Genomic DNA, 19123 nt, shown 5'->3' on the forward strand with positions numbered 1-19123 from the left:
CAGCCAGGGGTGACCAAGGAGCCAGACTCACCTTTCTGCGACTCGAAGAGGCTATGCTGACCCAGCTGGGCCAGGAGAGGACTGCCGGCACTGGGGGGCTCGAGGTGGCTCAGGGGAATGTACGACGGGTAGAGGCCATTAGGCAGATGGGAAAAGCCTGCAGAAAATGGGAAACAGAAGAGGGAAACATGTTTCAGCCCAAGCAGCCTTGGAACGAACCCCGCGGGAGCACAGACTGTTGTGGCTGTCGGTCCCTTGAGTGCCAGGAGCGGCGGCTGCAGGGACGCGTGTGGCACCGCACACAGCCTGCGGCGGGGTCCCCATTTGAGGTACCCGACTGCGGGTCCCCCAGCTCACCCCTCGCACCTCCGCGGGGCTCCCACTTTGCAGCCGGTGGGCTGCAAATGGAAGGTGCTTCTTTCTGAGCAGGGCCTTAAATCTGCAGGCAAAACGACCAAACCAACTGGCCGATAAGCTGCTTTATCACACGTGCAGCGACCTGTGGGTGAGGGCACTCCCCAACGCGCTTCCCGAGCAGCAGTAAAACCCTCTCGCCAACAGCTTTGCCAACACAGCCCGTCCCCGCGGCAGCTGCCCAGCGCCAGGTACGGGCTTTGGGGAAAACCTGAGAGCATCCTCCACAGCAGCTCACGCGAAGCATAGTTTCACGTACCCCAAACCAGCATCTTATCCCCGAGGAAGGCAAAACGGAGGAGAAAACCTGCTGCCTCCCCGGGAGCTGATACAAAAGCAGAGTGTCCCCAAGGCCCAGCTGCCAGCGGTCTGGATTATGTCCTGGACACTGGGGCCTCCTCCAAGAGCGGGGCCCCCTGCAACGTCCTCATGCAAATAATCATCAGCAGCATTTCATCAGTGAATACAATTACCGTACTAGTGGCAATAACACAAGATCTTGGCTACAGGCAAATTCTTCTGCAACACTGCCACCAAACGGCACCCGTGCAACACTACAAACCCCAGCACCGCAAGAACCAGCTTCCCAGTTGGTGCCATCATTTAAAAACGGATTCAAAGCCATCAGGAGAGGATGGAGGAGCCAGTCAAGCCCTCTGCAACCCTTCCCCCTTCCCACCACATCCCGTTAGCAATCGACTTCCCCCAAATCCAACGATCCCGCTGAAAGCAACCAGGCAACAAGCTTGTCAGGAGTCCAGCATCCAACTGGATCAAAACAACATCCCACCAAAACCCAACAGGAGACAGAAGTTCAGTCCCTGAAGCTGCACGTGGAGCACCATCTGCGAGAGCTAGTCAATATTTCACATTATTTAGACAGCCGGGATCTCTTTCGCATACATGTTTGCATCCTGGCACATGTGCTTCACCGACGCGGTGCTCCGCACAGCTCCTGGCCCAGATCCATCGCCCGGCAGCTCCCGGCGGCATCACCCCCACACGCCAGCCCTCCAGCGGCAGGACCAGGGCAGCTGCTGTGCCCATAAAGTTCATTAAGCCCGTTCCCAGCAGGTAAAACTTGCCATTTAATCTTGTGCAGGGCGCTGTAAAGGCACCAAGTGTGCACACACGTTCACACCTCTCCTCAGTAACCCCAAAACCTTCATACTGGAGCATTTCCAAACACACTTTCTTATTCCAGGGCTGGAGAGCGCGGGGTAGCACCCAGGGGCACCTACCCCGGGTTCGCTGTGAGCAGCTCCGCTCCACGGCACATTTGCCTCCGCTGTGCCACCTCCACCGCTCCGGCAGGGCTGGGCTGGCGACCAGCCAGCGTCTGGAGCAGGAGCCACACATTTCCGAGGGAACGCGAGTCCCATCTGGCAGAGCACACGGTGGCAGCACGGCAAACCCCCTGCAGCACCTCATGCCACACCAGCCCGGCAGCCCCGGCCCCAGACATCCCCACATGAGCCCCTTCTCCCAGCGAGACCTCAATCCCAGCTGCAGCTGCTCCAGCAGGCGATAGCACTGGCACGGAGATTGCGGCAAGACCCATGTGCAGATGCCCACGGCATGTCCCTGTTTGCACATGGTGGAAGGACATGAAGCCACCTGCAGAGCCCCAGGAAGGGGACACGATCCAGCCCTGTCATCCAGCACAGGGACACCTGCACGCAGTTAAGCTACTGGTACCCAAGGAGGCATTTTGGCACCAGTTACACTCCTGGTCCTACCAGGGCAGCTCCCTGCCTGTGGCATCTTATCCTGCCCAGGGATAACACAGGGTCAGCCCCAGCCCCAAATGCTCTGTAGCTTCCTCCACGACTAGCATTATCACATCCCACCGCTGGGATCCAGCCTCAGCCCGAAACTGCAGGAGGAGGAAGAGGAGTGGGAAGGTCAGCCAAAAGAACGAGGAGACGAGGACAAGGCAGACGAAATCCCCTCCGGCTGCTCAGCATAAGGCGAGCTGTCATAGAAACACAGAATAGTCTGGGTTGAAAGGGATCTTTAAAGGCCATCCAGTCCAACCCCCCTGACATGAGCAGGGACATCTTCAACCAGACCAGGTTGGTCAGAGCCCCATCCAACCTGACCTGGAATGTTTCCAGGGATGGGGCATCTCCCACCTCTCTGGGCAACCTGGGCCAGTGTCTCACCACCCTCATTGTAAAAATGTCTTTGTTATACTTAGTCTAAATCCACCCTCTTTTTAGTTTAAAACCATTACTCCTCATCCTACCACAACTGCTAAAAAGTTTGTCCCCATCTTTCCTGTAGCCCCTTTAAGTCCTGAAAGACCACAACAAGGTCTCCCCGGCGCCTTCTCTTCTCCAGGCTGAACCCCCCCAACTCTCTCAGCCTGTCCTCACAGCAGAGGGGCTCCAGCCTCTGATCATTTTTCTGGCCCTCCTCTGGACCTGCTCCAACTGTCACAGAAGTTTTCCAGCTGCTGTGCTGGAGCAGCGAGCAGAGCGGTGACAAGCGGCTTTACGGACAGGTTCAGGTGAACAAGCTGGGGACCCTGCAGGGCAGTGTCACCACCCCAGCTGAGAAACACCAGCAGCAGAACCAAGCTGATGCCACCAGCCAAACCCCAAAGCCATCTTGCACCAGGCAGCCCTTCCCAGTGGCTCCAGCAGCACTGCTCCTGGGACAGCTGTAATCCCAGCATGGGGGCTCAAAGTCCATCCCAAAGTGTTGCGGGTGGGGAAACTGAGGCACGGGAGGATGCAAGGACCTGCCTGCATCACCCAGCAGCAAAACCAGAGAGCCACCTGAACCCCAGCCTCCGGTTTACCAGCAACGCTGTTTTCTCTTCCTAAATGCTCGGAGGGAGAAGCTGCCCAGGCTGTATTTACCTGGCCCGTTCCCCTGCCAGGAACTGGAGCTGGGGCAGGGAGGAGGGATCCGAGCCACAGCCTTCCTGGGGATGAACCCAATGCAAATCCCGCCCCGAGGCGCTGCCAGAGCATCCCTTCCTCCAGCAGCAACGCTGACGGGCTGGCGTAAGACTCGCACGCAGCCCGAAACCTGCTGTCCCGCTCCCCCGGGCAGGACCTGGAGGTGATGCTGCTCCTTCATGCGCTAAGTAGCTGCATTTGCAGGAGGCGGCCACGGGCAAGTCGGTCCCTCCTTGGATCTCCGTGCCAGAAAGCAATGCCAAGGGGAGAAACTCTACCGCAGTGAGCAACGCACAGCTCACCCCAACCATGGGCTTCTGCCAGGAGAAAGGGAGGGGAAAGGGGGAAACCACAACCATCTCCATCTGCCCGGGGCCAGAGCATTTGCTGAACCAGCGCAAGAACAGCTTCGCCCAGGGACACGCCGACAGGTCTGGGCAGGCTGAGCCACGCTCCTACAGCCGACTGCTTTCCCAGAGGCGGGCTGGCAGCACCGTGCGAGTCGGCAGCGCTGCCAGCACCAGACCGGCTGTGCCCCCCTTCCCTTCCCAGCCACGCCATGCCAAATCCGCGTGCCCATCACCGCCGCCTCTGGAAAGCCACCACCAACATGAATCCCACGCGGGCGCTTTGCCGCTGTGGGCACACATGACCCAAAGCAGCCCGGCTCAGAGGGTAAAAGGATTTAAAGGGCACAGAGATTGTACCTCGAGCCACCTTAACCCTGCAGGAAGGTGACAGCCGGCGGCCAAAATGCAGGTCCCTGCTCGGCTCCCCCTGCGATGCCCCAGTGGGTGTAGGGGACATAGGGGACAGGCACGGAGCAGGGACGCACACCCGTCCCCTCCTTCCCAGCTCCAAGATGAGCTGGTAAAACATACCTGCTTTGTACGATTGAGACATAAATGACTAAGGGCTGTTACCAGAGGAACTTGGCGGGTGCAGATGTGTCAGCCCAGTTGAAAACATCTTCTTGATCTTTGCTCAGCTCTCCAAAACGGCACGGGGCGGCGGGGGGGGAAGAGGTATGGCCGGGTGACTCACCACCGAGAGGGGATGTGACTGATGGGGAGATGAGATACCAGCGACCGCACAAACCGCACACCAAACGTCTGGAGGCCGGAGGTCGCGCTGGGGGAAGCGGCAGGGAAATGGGCCCCACGTGCTCAGCCCGCTCGGGGTTTGCCAAAAGCTCCCCGGGAGGAGAGAGCTGCCAGAAAACATCGCCTGGCCAAGGTGGCGACGGCGGGCGGGCGGGTGGACGAGCCCGCTGCGGAGCGGGCTGCCACGTGCCTCCCAGAGTTTTTAACCTGCGGGGTCTCCCCATCTTGGTCCCCCGGTCCCCAGGCCTGAAATTCAGCTCCAGCCGGACTGGTCGGCAGGAGTGGGACACGCTGGAGGGGACACGCTGGAGCTGAACGCATCTCCCCCATGTCATGGCTCTGGCGGACGAGCCAGGCTACATGCCTGAAGCGACATGTGTGTGTCTGCGCTGGGGCAGCTGCTCCATCCCAGCCCGGCTGCAGGCGACCGGCCAGCACCTTCACAGCATCCCCGTGCCACCTCCATGCCGGCTGGCGATCCAGTGCAGTGGTGACAGCTCACTCGGGCACCAACAAAGGGCCAAGGACAACAAGCAGGAGCAACGCAGAGACACCACTCAACAGGGAATTGCTACGCCAGCTCTGTTTTTTCCAAACCAGGGAGAAGCAGCACCCGCAAAGCCTCTGCTGGTGCCCAGGGATAGCTCTCTGGTCCCTGCCATCGCCTCGAAGGGAATCATGCAACAGGACACAGCTGTGTGACCTGGTAGCCTGGACGGGCAAGCACTTTTTGACGTGCGATACTAGTCAACAAGTGAACCCCAAAGCCCATGGGCACGAGCCTTCTTTGCCCGAGAAGCCACAGCCCCGTCACCAGAAAACCCGCGGCCTCCGGCACCCCGGGAGACGTGAAGTAACTCTCCTCCATCGGCCCCGTCTGCCCGTTACGGGTTTCTGCCACTTATGAAATATTTCCAACCGCCAGCACCTCGTCCCCTCCTCCCCAGGCCGTGATGGACGGACACGGTGCCAGGAAGCAGGCTGGCACCACCCAGCGCTGCACGAGGGGCTGTGGCCATGGAGGGGCTCGACCCAAAAAGCCTGGCCCTGCGGTCCTTCCAGCCCGAGCCCAGAGGGGCCAGGAAACACAGAGGCGAGGGTTTGGGTTTATTTCCACCGGATATTTTCAAGGCTGGGCAGCGGAGGGCGATTTGCAGCCCCTGCTGCAGCCGGGGTCTCTGCTGGGCTCTGGCACGTAGCAGGAGCCGCCGCCGCCCTTGGCCGGGAGCGCAGTCACCTCTTCCCCAGTCCAGTTCGCAGGCAGCCAACTGGGACACCAGTCCAGTCCACGAACGGCTGGATAAACACTTTACATCCTCACGACTCCCCTTTCCCCGCCAGGGAAACCGGGAGAAGTCCAAGCACAGAGAGTACTCGCCGTCCGCCAGCCCCCACAGGGTCCCCTCCCACCGCCACTGGCACGGCCACTCTGCCAGCACCGCCTGCCCGTCCTCACCGGGGATCATCATCGCATCCCTGACCCTCTCCCGGCAGGAGCAGCAGCTTCCCAGGGCAAGGGGGGTGATTTTTTTAGGGCCCCCCCCCACCCCCGGCTCCAGCACGTACCTCCCCATCTGTGCCCCACGACACGGGGGCACGCAGCACGGCGAGGCACGGCCACAGCTATTTCTCACGCACGCAGTTATAGCTGCAAACAGCTGAGAGCCAGGAGTGCTGACAGCGTAAATCTTTGCCACCTCCTCCCTTGTCTGCTCGGGCGGCTCTGGTGACACCCCAGGCACCGGAGCCGCCTTGACTCCGTGCCACGCACGAGACGGCAGCGATACGAGCCCCCGAACACGCTGGGCTGAAACCAAAGCTCCCGGATCAAACGCGCCTGGGACCGCAGCGCTGGCCGGTCCCCGTCCCCGCAGCCCCAAGCCGCTGCCACCATCGCAACCCACCGCCCCAAAACCCGACCCTGCCGTATCTACACGCCGTGCTACGGGGCTGGCAGTTGCTTCAAAGCCTTAATTTACAGCCTCAATTCTCCGCTTCCCCTGAAGGCCTTCGATCTCATCCCCCGGATCTGGAGCAGCCAGATCAATTTAACTCCTCGTTTAATCTTCTAAGGGTCCCGGCGAGCTCGGAGACAGCATCCTCTGGCGGGGGGTCCATGCTCCCAGCCTTTGCCAGCTCGAACACCGCCGCGCCACTTTCCTTCAGCTGCGAAATCACTACCTTAAAAGCCAACGCGAGTTCCCCCCCCCGACAGCTCAGCGCAGCTCTCTATTGTTTCTTTTAATTTTATTTTATTCCACGTGGGAATCTGTGTCCAGGCTGCTTTATTTTTAAGTGGCTCTTGCTCAATATTTACTATTGCTCGCGGCTGCGTCAGCACAGGAACACCGTGCACTCCCTCCCGCCGGGTTTCCGAGGAGTCCTCCCGCAGCCAGCAGCACCCCGGGCTGATGCCGTCCCAGGATTTTAGCGCCCCGCTACCCTCGCAGTGAACCACCCCGCTGCCGGCCCCCCCGCAGCCAAGGCACACCAAAGGGCACCGGGGTGTCTGCAGGGCTTCCCTGCCTCCGTGGAAAAAAAATACTATCATCAGGCTGAGCCCTACCGCTCACCTCCTCCTCACCCGGGAGCTGGAACAGCCCCAACGCCCCGGAGATGGCGGAGGAGAAAATGGGAAGAAGTGGCTGCGAGCGCTCAAGGGATCGGTGCTCGCGCCCCGGCTCTGCCCCCGGCGTCCCACAGACTCGGCTTCCACAGTGCAACAAAGCAAATGCAACCCCAGGTATCCCAGCGCTTCGGGGCTTGGGGCCACAGGAGAAGACACCGATGAGATGCCCTCAAGATCTCCTATGAGGTCGCTCCCCGCCTACTACGGGCACAGCCAGGCACAGTGACAGCGGGAGGAACCACCCAGGTGGGGACACAAATCCCTCTGGCAGAGGGAAGGTGGCTCTTCCTCCCACTGGAGGGGCCAGGACAGAAACCACCCCACTGGGAGCCTTGACATGATGCACAGCCGATCTGCAGAGCCTGAAACACACGGTCCGGGAAGCACGGACCCGGTCCCACGTTAATCCTGACGCACAACCACTCGAACCTGTGTCAACGCTCCCAGGTCACTGTTGGGTGCTAGAGCAGAAGCGTCTCCTCTGCGTCCCCAGCCTGAAATCCCCCACCACGTCGGATGTCTCTCCCCTTCCGCCGGCATAATTAAACCTCACACCCCAACGGGGGCCCACCAGAACCTCCAGGCGCTCGCTACGGAACCACACAGCTTTCCTCAAATAACAAGGAGCGACTCGGTGGTCTCTTCAGCTCCACATTTACTAGGATGCTGTATGGAAATGAAAAAACATTAATTCTAACTCTCAAACTGATTAGCAGAATCCCCAGGAACGCAGAAACTGGCTGCTAGATTGTAGACTTGCCTTCCCCTCCTGATTTTCTAGGGCAGCATCAAAACGTCTTTGCTCTGGTACACCCTTCATCATGGTGAAGACCCTCCAGCCACTGGTGGCCAGCACAAGGGGCCCCAGGGCTGACTCTGCTCCTGGCACTGGGCGCTGGCTTTCACTGCAGGTGCTCCCCCTCCTTCCTACGCACACTAATTTAACACACCCTATTCTTTTAAATTTCTTTATATTTTTAAACACCCAAACTCCGTGCAGAAGAAGCGATGCAAACAGGCGAGCCCCCCCACCCCCAGCCAAGCCCTGCCCGCACAATTAACCCAACGACACCCACGCACTGGCTCTGAGCCACTGTCCCGTGCCTTCGTTAGAAAGAAGCTCGTTACCCCTCGCCAGGAGAGCTACAGGCGCTGGGTGGGGGGAGTTCTTGTGGGATGGCACGGGTGCCGGTCCCCACATCACCTGCACGGAGTGAGTGCCTGCCAGCAGCAATTAAATCAGCCTTCAAAGAGAGATCCCAGCTTTCCCAGCGCCATTAGCCGGTGCCCCGGAGGGAACACGGTCTATTTTCAGCCACAATGACTTAAGACCAGGTCACCAGCAGGTTAAATGGGACTGTGCAGCATTATCTCCCTGCCCTCCCATTGAGAAATTAAACACGGCTGGGCGATGGGCAGCCGCCAGCCCTGCGGACGCACGCCGGGGTGCCCATCGGAAGGTAAATGCCACCTGCCCTTTCCTGCCCTCGGCTTCCCATCGCCGGCTGCGGCCACCCGCTGCCCTGGCTGCCTCCCCTCTGCCTGGGGTGGTGGGTCACCGTGGGATTGCCCCTGGGTTTGTCCCTGCCTGTCCTCCTGTCCAGCACCGTGAGGACCGCCCCCACCGTGCCCGTGCCCAGGCGTGCTGGAAGGAGCCTCAGCACCCCCCGTTCTCCAAACCCGAGCCCACACGGTGCCAGACCGGGGCTGCTCATCTCGCCCCCTCCTCCAGATATCAGATGGCCCGACGGCGAGTCCCCAAGCTGGGCACTGCCCCAAGCCACGGGTTTCACCAGGGTTTCACCAGAGAGGTGGCATCTCCCCACCGGAGAGGTGGCATCTCCCCACGGCAGCTCAATCCGCTTTGGAGGGAGGGGCCGTCACCGAAACCCAACCAGCCACCCCACCGCGAACATCTGGCGGGGAGGTGGCAGCTGGACACGGGTTTGTTTTGCCTCCCGGGCCCCCGCCAGGCGCAGTCAGCACGAGCCGGGATGACTCAAAGCCCTGGGAGACGCGGGCCCCGTCGCTGCTTATTTTAAACCTCCTTGTTTGCAGAGCGGCTGCCGCGGCTCAGCGCCTCTCGGGGCGCCTTACAAAGGGGGGTGGCACTCCAAGGGGAAACTGAGGCACGGGTACAGCACCCCGATCGGACCTGAACGCCGCAACACCCATGTCTGCACACTCAGTGAGCAGCCTGCGACCAACACACAACACGGGGAGCCAGGCAGCAAGAGGGGACCTGCTCCAAAAGACATCCTAGAGTGAGGACATCACCGATGACCCAACCGAGCCCGATCAGCTCCGGCTTTGTGTCTCCCACTCGGCCAGGACAGGACGAGAGCGCGGTGAAGCCAGAGGCGCCCGCCTGCACCCTCCGTGTGCCACGGGGGGGACGCATCCCTCTGCCAGAGTCCAGCGCTGACCTCCACAGCACCCGCAGGAACCAAAACCACCCCGGGAGAAATTCAGCAATGGGCTGCAGACATTGCGGGGGTGGAAGAACGAGATCCGCAGATGGAGCACGATCCCATAAGCCTGTTTTCCTTAGGAAACCAGGCTCGAAAGCTCAGCCTGTGCCCAGCCTCTCCCACCGACCTTTTTCCTTCCAGAGGCTCCTGCCCCCCCCGCATCCTCCTGAACATCAGCCCACGCCACCTTTTCTGCACCAAAAAAAGCGCCGAACCGCGAAGCAAAGGAGTCTCCGCGGCCAGCAAACGCCCAACGCCACACATCTCCCTGCCGCCGATAACGGGAGATAAATGCAGAGGCAAATATTATGGCGGCGCGGTTTAATTCCTGATGAATTATGCAAATCCGTATTCAAATTGAAGCGCAGCCCTTGGGCTCTTGACAAATTGCCAACCTGGCCCCGCTGCCACAAGGCAGAGACCCCCAGGCCTCCGTCAGGCGAAGCGCTAGATGGATGCCCTGTATACGTACACACACACACACATACGCGTCTGCACATCTCAACTGGGGAGACCGAGGAGCACCTGCAAGAACGATTCAAGAGCGACTTTGGCATTTCTCCTTCCTCCCCGCTGCCTTCAGTGCGGCCAGGGAAAGCCCCCGAGCTCTCCTGCCCTCCACAAGATGGAAGCGGCTTGGGCTGACGGCAAGATTCAAAGCAGTGAAGGAGATAAAATTCACCGTGGTTGGGGCTGGGAGGGAGGGGAGGCAGAGGGGAGCGCCTAAAAGGCTTGTGCCAATATGAAACGTCAGCCCCTGAATCGAAGGAAAAGAAGATGTGTCCACAGAACAGTCACAGAGAGGGCTCAGCTGATGGAAGTAGGAATTTCCGATCCCGCACAAACCTTGCACATCCACTAAAAGCAGCAGAAGAATCGCCGCTTTGTGTCGCTAATCTCATTAGGGAGAAAGCCCGGCTGTAGCGTGGGGATTGCTAAGGGAAACCCCGGCACGCCGGGCACACCGGGAGCGTGGAGCCTGGGAAAGGAGTGCTGGGCTCTCACCGGCACCCGGGAATGTGCCCAGCTTTGCTCCCCTGCCCGGACCTTTACTCGACAGATCACCATCCGCTTGGCTTGCGTGTGACATGGCATGTGGGACGTCTCCCCACCCAGCAGACCAGGACACAAAACACCAAAAATTACACACTTCGCACGGTGATAACACGGGGGCTATTTCCTTCACACCCCGCTACCGGCACCGCCTGCAAGCAGCATAGAGCCGAATCCCTCCAAAACCCTCCCTTCCCATGCACGCTGGCCATTCCAATTATTTATTTATTTATTTATTTTTAAATTAAAAGCAATTAAACCGAATGTTTTACAAAGCTTATTCAAGCCACTGGGGGTTCGGCCGAGAAGGGATAGGGGGCAGAAAGGGAAGCACGGGCGATACATCTAACCACCAAACATAAAAAAGGCATCTTCGCCCGCAGTAACACGGCAGGGTAAGATGGATGGCAGCTGAAGAGCCACCTTTGCAGAAGTTGCCAGGGATACAGACCCAGAGAGACGGGGTCGACTACTTAAAATCTTCATTATTCTCCTTAAAAAGGCACATCTTCTCCCAAACATGCCGCAACGCTCCTTCCCTTGCTCCGAGCCCACCATGTTCAGCTCGCCTGCCCGCATCCAGCTCCTTCAAAATGGCTCTTTGGCCACTGCTACGCCGGCAATAAAAATTTATTCCCAAGGTCACTTCCATCCTTTCGCCACTATTTCAAGTCTCGCCGGATTTAAACAAAAACCCAGCCTCAGATATACCAAGCCCGCCCCCCCCACCCCCCCCCCCAGCCCCCTTTCTGCCCATCCCCTCCCTGATTTAGAGATACCGAACTCTCAACCACCTTTCGCTTCCCATAACCGTCAGCGGCAACAGCTGGAGAGGAAAAAACGGAGCATATTGTGCACCCAACAGCTGATCCTGGCGGCGTGGGGAGGGAGCCCAACTGTCACTGTCACCGCCGCGGCGCTGCCGTACGGCAGGGCTCCCGCCGCCCCGTCCTCCCCAGCCAGCGCCGGTCGGGGTAAAGGGTTCCCGCGGTTGCCGTCCCCTCGGTGTTAAAGTGCTGGAGGGACGCGAACGATAAGCCGAAGATAAAACAGCAGGGATAAAGAAAGATAAAATAGATAACTAGAAGGGAGAGACGGCGGTTTTTCCCCAGGCGGTGGGTGCGCGGCGATGGCTGCGGACACCCAGCTATGCCATCCCAGAAATGCCGGGCTGGGAGGAAACGCGGGGACGAGGAAAACCCCCAAATCCCCACGGCCAGGGCAGCACCGGAGCGCTCCCTGCCCAAACTTTGCTTTTTAAAGAGCATCCCCAGCGGGAAAAGCCGGCGAGGGGCTGCGGCAGCTGGATGCAGCAGGGAGCTGGGGGCTGCCCTCGGCTCCCCCCCCACCCCGGCCCCACACCAGTTCCTGAACCGACTGTTTTCGGGAGGGTTCAGGGCCCGCCACGCTCTCCGTTTCGGCAGCCAGGCAGGACAAAGCGTGCCCTTGTCCTCGGCACCTGGAGCAGGCGATGCTGGACGGCGTTACCCAACCCAGACCAACGTCTCCTCGCCCCGGCAAGGCGGCTTCGTGTCAGCACACGCCGGGCTGGCCCCGCTTCCCGCGCCACCTCCCGCCCCGAGCTTTAACTGGACCAGTTTTAGTACACGCTGGAAAAACACACACGGAGCCTTGTTTCAACTCGTCGGGCGCGAACCCCAGCTAAAGGAGGTGATCCAACACCCTCCCGCCGGCGGCAGCCGCAAGGCGCTCACCTGGAAGGCTGCCCTAACGACGTTAATTCCCCTTAACAATGTTCATTTCCATATTCATCAGAAGATGGTGAAACGACAAGACGGGGGGTTATTTACTATATAATTATAAACTAATTTCAGCGTTACCCTGGGTTATCCTAGGCAGGAGATCTAAAATTTCCCTTACGAAAGCCCTGCTCTGCTAACCACGTCTGCAGCGAGATTAATTCCCGGCAATTTCCATTCCTCCAACAGCTGCTGTGCTGGGAAAGAACGGGAGCCTGTGCCCAATGCCGGGGACATGCCCGGTGCCCCGTGCCATCCCCGGCTAGGGTTTCTTTCTAGCACCGGCACATCCTCCGGATCCAATTTTCACTGGCACGCCATCGGTCGGGGCTGGGACCGGTGGTTGTCCAACCCCACCAAGGAGACTCGGGGGGGGCTGGGTGGGGGGGCAAGGCTCGCTCGGGGTGGGAGAAGGGCTGCTGGAAACCAGGCTAATAAAGCACATCTCTGCCAGCGCCGGGCACCAGAGACAGGGCCAGGCTGCCCCGGTTCCGCTGGGGAAGGTATTAGAAACCCAAACACAGCGGAAGATCCCGCAGGACCTTGCTCCGAGCAAGTTTACATCGCCACATTGGCCCCTGGGCTCCCATCCGTGGGCCGAGGCCAGCGTCCCACCACCAGCTACCACCACTCAGGACGGGAACTTCAACTGGGGGCCAGAGGACAGGGTGGACAGTCCTTCCCACCCCTCCTGAAGGATGGAGATGCCACCCCACCCGACCACCAGGACCTTGGGGAAACCACCAGGACACGAGGGAGAAGACTCCCCAGCACCTCAGGAGCGCCTGGTGGCAGACTCCCAAAAATGCAGAAGCTCCGGAGCTGCATGGACATCACCCAACGTCCGAGCTCTTCCTCCACCCCTGGGATGCCGGGTGTAAACGGGAGCGAGCGAGGGGTCGGGGGACAACATCCCTGCCCGGCGCAGCATCCCCTCCCGGAGCCCTGCCGGGACAAGCACTCCGGCTGCTCCGCCTGAAAACGCGCATCAAAATGCATCTCGTTTCACCAGGGCCCCAAGGGAGGAGAAACATCTCCCCAGGCAGGTCTCTGGCCCGTCCACATTCCTCCCTCCCTCCCGCAGCCCCTGCCCCAAGGAGCCCCCCACGCTCAGCCCCTCGCACCACCCCCTGGGCGGGCAGGGAAGGGGGGGAACGGCGATTTCAAGGGCCATTAAACACCCACGGTATTTTTCCTCCCAGCATCAAAACGTGACCAAAAAAAAAAAAAAAGCCACCTGGAACCACAGCCACAAGCCCAGGGCTGGCCCAGGAGCCCCGTCCTCCCCAGTCCGGCTACTGGGAGGAGATGGGCACGGTTGGGTCCGTCGGCGTTATCCCAGCGTCTCCCACCAGCGAAGGGATTTTAGCGGGGATAGAGTTCGGATGAGCAAATTGTGCTGCTGCTGGCACGGCCGGTGGCAAGGCCTCCTCTGCAAAACCTGCCGGCTCAGCAGAAGCACAATTTTGCCATTATAAGGATGGCTACAGTGGGATTTTGCTGGCACAGCAAAGCTATCCTGGGCAGGGGGGGGGAAGATTTTTTTTTTTCTTTCCTTTTTTTTTTTTTCCTACGCTCCTACCTGGCCCAGCTGTCTGGGAAAACAATTCTCCCCGGGCACAGCAGGCCTGGAAGCAGGGATGGGCTCCAATCCGCCTTAAATCCCTGCATTCGAATGCACACGCTAAGGTGGAAGGGGGAAAGCAAGCAAGCAAGCAAACCAAAATCTCACACACCCCCTCCCCGAGCCCCCCCGCGGCCTGACAGCCCCTGCTCTCGGGCTGGATTTAACGCAAAGTCAGCTCCGCTCGTACAGGTGCATCCCTTTTCCCAAGCGCTGGAAACTGTTTCTGAAGCATATTTTAATGGAGAAAAAAAAAAAAAAAAAAACAAAAAAAAAACAAAAAAAAACCAAAAAAAACCCAAAACAACTAGGCATCCTTTTATACAAACGTGGATCTGTTCAGGTAGCGCCCCCCATTACGCATCCCACCCAAGAAAGGATACCTCAGTATATGGCAAAAAGCAGATTTTTATTATTACTATTTTAAACTCAAGAGGATATTATTATTTTTTTTCGCATGTGGACGGTATTCGCTCGCAGACAGGGACACGGTCCCATCGCAGCCCTGCGCAACTGAAATCACGAATCCCGGGAGCTGCCCAGAACCAGGCGCCCACCGTGGGATGGAGCCCGGACCGGGACACTCGCTGAGGACCCAGAGACGGTGGGGAAGGGAAGGAGCAAACCTATCAACCCCCCCAAAATTTCCAGCCGCAGACCAGAGCAAGCTCGGCCGCCCAACTCCAGCAACTGCAAAAAAGCACCGTCTTCCCGGCGAGCTCGGCCGCTGCCAGGGACGAAATTCCATTGCGAACAGTCACCATCCTCCGCCATCCCTCGGCGGGGTCCCCCTCGGGAGCACCCTGCTGCTCCCCAGCCCCCCCCCCGCCCTCCTGGGGGGACAGGGACGCGGCGGTGGCCGAGCATCCGCAGCCCCCGTGGCCGGCTCCTCTCCCGCCTCGGCCGCCCGCTCACTCCTCCCTCCGCGCTCCCAACAAAGGGGCTTCTGTCCCCGTCCCCGTGGCCACCAGGGAATAGAAACCCCCTCCCCGGGAAGAGCAGGGGGTCCGGGGGCCGCTGGCCGCAGCCCAGGCAGAGCCCGGATTCCGCCGTCACGGCTACGGGAAAAACGAGGGGAGGGTGCCGGCGATAACTGGATCCTCAAATATGGCCAATCACGCTATTTTTACAGGGGCGTATTTATTTTAGGAGGACGCTGGGACGGATTCAAGACTCTTTCTTCAGCCCGGCGGTATTTAAGGATCGGTTTGAACTGGCTCTATTTAAAGGCTTCGCCTCCTGCCCACTTTTTCTTAACCCCTTGCACGAGGGCTTTGCTTCCCACCCCTCCTAAAAACCCAAAACAACCCCAAAAACAACCCCACAACAACAAAAGTCACCACCACACCAACATCGACACTGCAAATGCAAACCTACAAAGGGCCCCTCCGTAGCAGGAAGCAATCGTCATTTCAAACGATATTGTTAAAGCCATAAAAAAAACACAACAATAATAATAAAAAAAAAAAAAAATCCCTGCCTATCCCGCTGCCGTGGTATAATGGAAGTTTCGATTGTTAATTGTACATAGCTTTTTTTAACGCAGTTGGGAACAGCCACGCCGAAGCCGATCTCTCGGAGCGAGCTTTTGCCAGCGACTATCCCGGAGAATGCACGGGAGCAAGCCGGGAGCCACCGAGGGGCAGGCGGGGATGGGGGGGAGCGGATTTCCAAAATACTTCAGAAAGAGGAAAATAAGAATAGTAAGAATACGTTTAAAAAAATAATAATGGGAGGGATCACAAAACACATTCCCTCTGTGAAGGGCCCCAAATCCAGCGGGAAAGCTCTCGGATGGCGGCAGGGAGCAACACGGCGTTCGGCTCAGCCGGAGCTCCGCGCCTCCCTGCCCGGATTTCAGGGAAGCACCAGAAAAGGAAACTTTGGGAGGGGAAATAACAGGAGGGGAAAAAAAAAAAAGGGGGAAAAAAAAAGTATCACCCAATAAAAAAAAAAATCAACAACAACAACAACAAAAAAAAAAAGAAACAACCCGCACTTGGTTTGGCTTGAGATTGTCCAGACAAATTTTTGCAGAGATTGCATTCTGCTTTTGCAGGAGGTGGAGGGGGCGGGAGGGGGGGAGAAAAAAATACCCAGGACAAAAAAAAAAAAAAAAAAGGGGGGGGGGGAATAAAAAGACAGACAAAAGGGAAGGAAAAAAAGGTGTCTGCCCATGTGCTGGGCTTCACAGCCTTTCGCTTTACACCTCTCCTCTTAGCACCTGGGAAATTGGCACTGCCACCTGGTCTGAAACTAATAAATCTTTTTTTTTTTTTTTTTCCTTCCCCCCCCCCTCGATTCGGGCTGCTTCCTTCTCTGCAGATGTTGGCAATCAGGTTTGCAAATTTCAAAGTCATTCAGCCCGGGCGGCTGGGAGAAAAGCAGGTTTATTATTGCAAAACCTGTCACCCTCCCAAACGCCTAAAGTAAACTCCGAGTCACCTCTCCACGCCCAGGGGAAAGAAAAGGGAAAAAAAAAAAAAAAAATAAAAAAATAAAAATAATAGAGGCAGAGAGGGAAATCAAATGGTCGGGAATCCTTCCCGTCCTCCCAGGGTAAGCGTGGTGGCTTCCCGGCAAAACAGCATCCGGACTCTGCGTTAACCCACCCTGCGAGTGGCTGGGAAAGGGAGCTCGGAAAAGGGGAAAAAATAAAAATCCCTCCAAAAAAACGAAGTAATTTAAGCAAATAAATAAAAATCTGACTGTGGAAAAAAAAAAATAATAAGCCCGGTACATTTCAAAGTCTGCTTGCCTTTTTTTTTTTTTTTTTTTTTTTTTTTTTTTTAAATGGAAAGGCAGCCGTGCGGCTGCCCGGGGATGGAGCACATCGAGAAGGGAAAAAAAAAAAATACAAGGAGGGAACAGCCCCTGCGTGGAAGTTTTGTTTGCAGGCTTAAAAAATAATAACAACCCAGGAAAAAAAAAAAAAAACCAAACACACACACACAAAAAAATCACCAAAACCCGCAGCGCCGGCAGCGCTGCCCGGCAGCGGCAGGGACCGGGCTGCACCGCCCGCCGCGCCGGGGAATCACCAAAACTGCCCCTTTTCGACCCATTTTCCCAGCCCGAGGGTCGTTTTTCTGCCCGGCCGCGGGGCAGCGCAGCCCCTTCCCCCCACGCCCCGATCCGCGCCTCTCCCGGCGCTCCCGAAAATCGCCATTTATTCCACAAAACAGCCGCAGCCGCCTCCGCGGGGATTTTCCTCGGTGCCAACAAAACCGTGCACTGGGGGGGACTTTTACCGGCCAGGAGCGATTTTTTCTCCCCATTCCCCTGTTATTTTTTCCCCACGTTCCTCTATTTTTTCTCCATTCCCTATTTTTTTTCTTCGTTCCCTGTTTTTTTCCCTTTCATTCCCCTATTGAATTTTTTCCCTCATTCCCCTATTTCATTTCTTTCCTCATTCCCCGTTTTTTCCCCCCATTCCCGTTTTATCTTTTTCTCATTGCCGTTTTTTCCCCCTTCCCCTATTTTCCTCTCATTCCCCTACCCTTTTTCCTCATTCTATCTTTTTTCTCATTCTCCTATTTTTTTCCCCTTCATTCCCCTATTTTATTTTTTTCCTCATTCCCCTATCTCCTCATTCCCTTTATTTTTTTCCCCATTCCCCTCTTTTATTTTCCCCCATTATTGTTTGTTTTTTTTTTCCTCCGAATGAAAAACCGGGATAGGCAGAAAACCCTCGGGAAAAACACGCGAAAAAGCTGCAACCATCCATACATATATTAAAAAAAAAAATAAAATTTTTTTTTTGTGGCGCTTAAAGCCCAGCCGGCTGCGGGGGTCGGCAGGGGAGGGAAGGCGGGGAGGGGGGGTCCGGGGGGGGTCCGCGGAGCCTTACCCGGGTGGGAGTGGAGGCTGATGCCCGATGCGAGGAACTTGCCGGGCTGGAGGGCGGCGGGCAGCCCGGCGGCCATGGGCCCGGCGGCGGGGGCCAGGCGGCCGGTGGCTCCAGGCGGTGGCTCTCCATCGCCAACCCGGAGAGCAGCGGAGGGGGGCCGTGCACCGAGCGGGGGGGCCCGAAATCTCGGCCATCCATCATCCACTCGCCGGCTTCCAGGAGTCTCCCGGATCGCTGTCGGTGCCCGCCACCGCCTTCCCCCCCCCACCCCCCCCCCTCCCGCCCCCCCACACCCCCTCCTTCTCCTCCTCCTCCTCCTCCCCCAAAAAAATCAGATGGTTTTCAAAAATAAGGCGTCCAAGCGTCCCATGGCGCGGTGCAGGGAGCCAGCCCCGGCGCGGCGGTCTCGGCGCTGCCTGCAAGAGAGAATGGGGGGGGGGGGGGGGGGGGGTTGCGGGTGAGCCAACCTGCCCCGACCCCCCCCCACCCCAAAAAAAAAAAAACCAAACCCAAAAAAACCACACACCCCCCCCAAAAGAAAAAAATATATCCCCCCCCCAAAAAACCCACCCTTCACCTTCCCGGGGTGTGTGTGGGGGAGAAAGGGTAGGGAAAAAATAATAATAATCCAAGGAAAACTTGTGGCAAAGGGCGGAAAAAAATTGTTAAAAGTGTTTAGAAATATTTAAAAAAAATATATAATAAATACTTTTTTTTTTTTTTTTTTAGAAAAAGGGTTTAAATTTGTCACCCGCAGAAGCGGAGCGCGGCCGCGGAGCGCAGCGCTCGCAGCCCGGGACCGGCGGGGGAAGCGGGCACCTCCCCGGAGCGCGGGAGAACACACACACAAAAAAAAAAAAACCTAAAACAACAAAAATCCACCCTCGTTTTCCTCTTTTTTCAATTTTTTTTCCCTCCGTGGGGCTGCCGTACCCCGCCGAAAGCCGCCCCGGCGGCATTGCTCCCCCGGCCCCGTTTTTCGCTTCTTTTCCCCCGTTTCCCAGGGCTCCAGGGCGGGGGTGGGTGGGTTTTTTTTGTGTCGTGTCCCCCCCCCCCCGTTTTTCTTCCCAGCGCCTTCCCCCCTCGGGAAAACAAAACACGTATTATTTCCCGACAGAGCGGGGGAAAAAAAATATATATCTATAAAAAATTAAAAATATATATATAAAAATACATGTATTACTTGTAGCCTGATGAAAGGATTTCCCCCCACCCCCGCCCGTCGGGTTTTGCACCGGGATAGGGAGAAATAATAAACACAGCGGGGAATAAGGTGCGCTTTTCTCTCTCTTCCCCCCCCCCCCCGCACC

The 19123-nt window shown here is 57.7% G+C and overlaps 1 protein-coding gene across 1 annotated transcript in view; it reads right to left on the bottom strand.

Moving 5' to 3' along the window:
* Window positions 1-18072, bottom strand: part of TNRC18 (trinucleotide repeat containing 18) — a 57515-nt gene extending 39443 nt beyond the window's left edge. The window contains 3 exon segments of the mRNA XM_054211392.1: window positions 32-157; window positions 17814-17927; window positions 17930-18072. Coding sequence (XP_054067367.1) covers window positions 32-157; window positions 17814-17927; window positions 17930-18014 — 325 coding nt within the window. The 5' untranslated portion in view covers window positions 18015-18072.
* Between the last annotated feature and the right edge of the window lie 1051 nt (window positions 18073-19123).

The sequence above is a fragment of the Rissa tridactyla genome, chromosome 8 (genome assembly GCF_028500815.1).
Source record: "Rissa tridactyla isolate bRisTri1 chromosome 8, bRisTri1.patW.cur.20221130, whole genome shotgun sequence".
In the NCBI taxonomy this organism is placed as follows: Eukaryota; Metazoa; Chordata; class Aves; order Charadriiformes; family Laridae; genus Rissa; species Rissa tridactyla.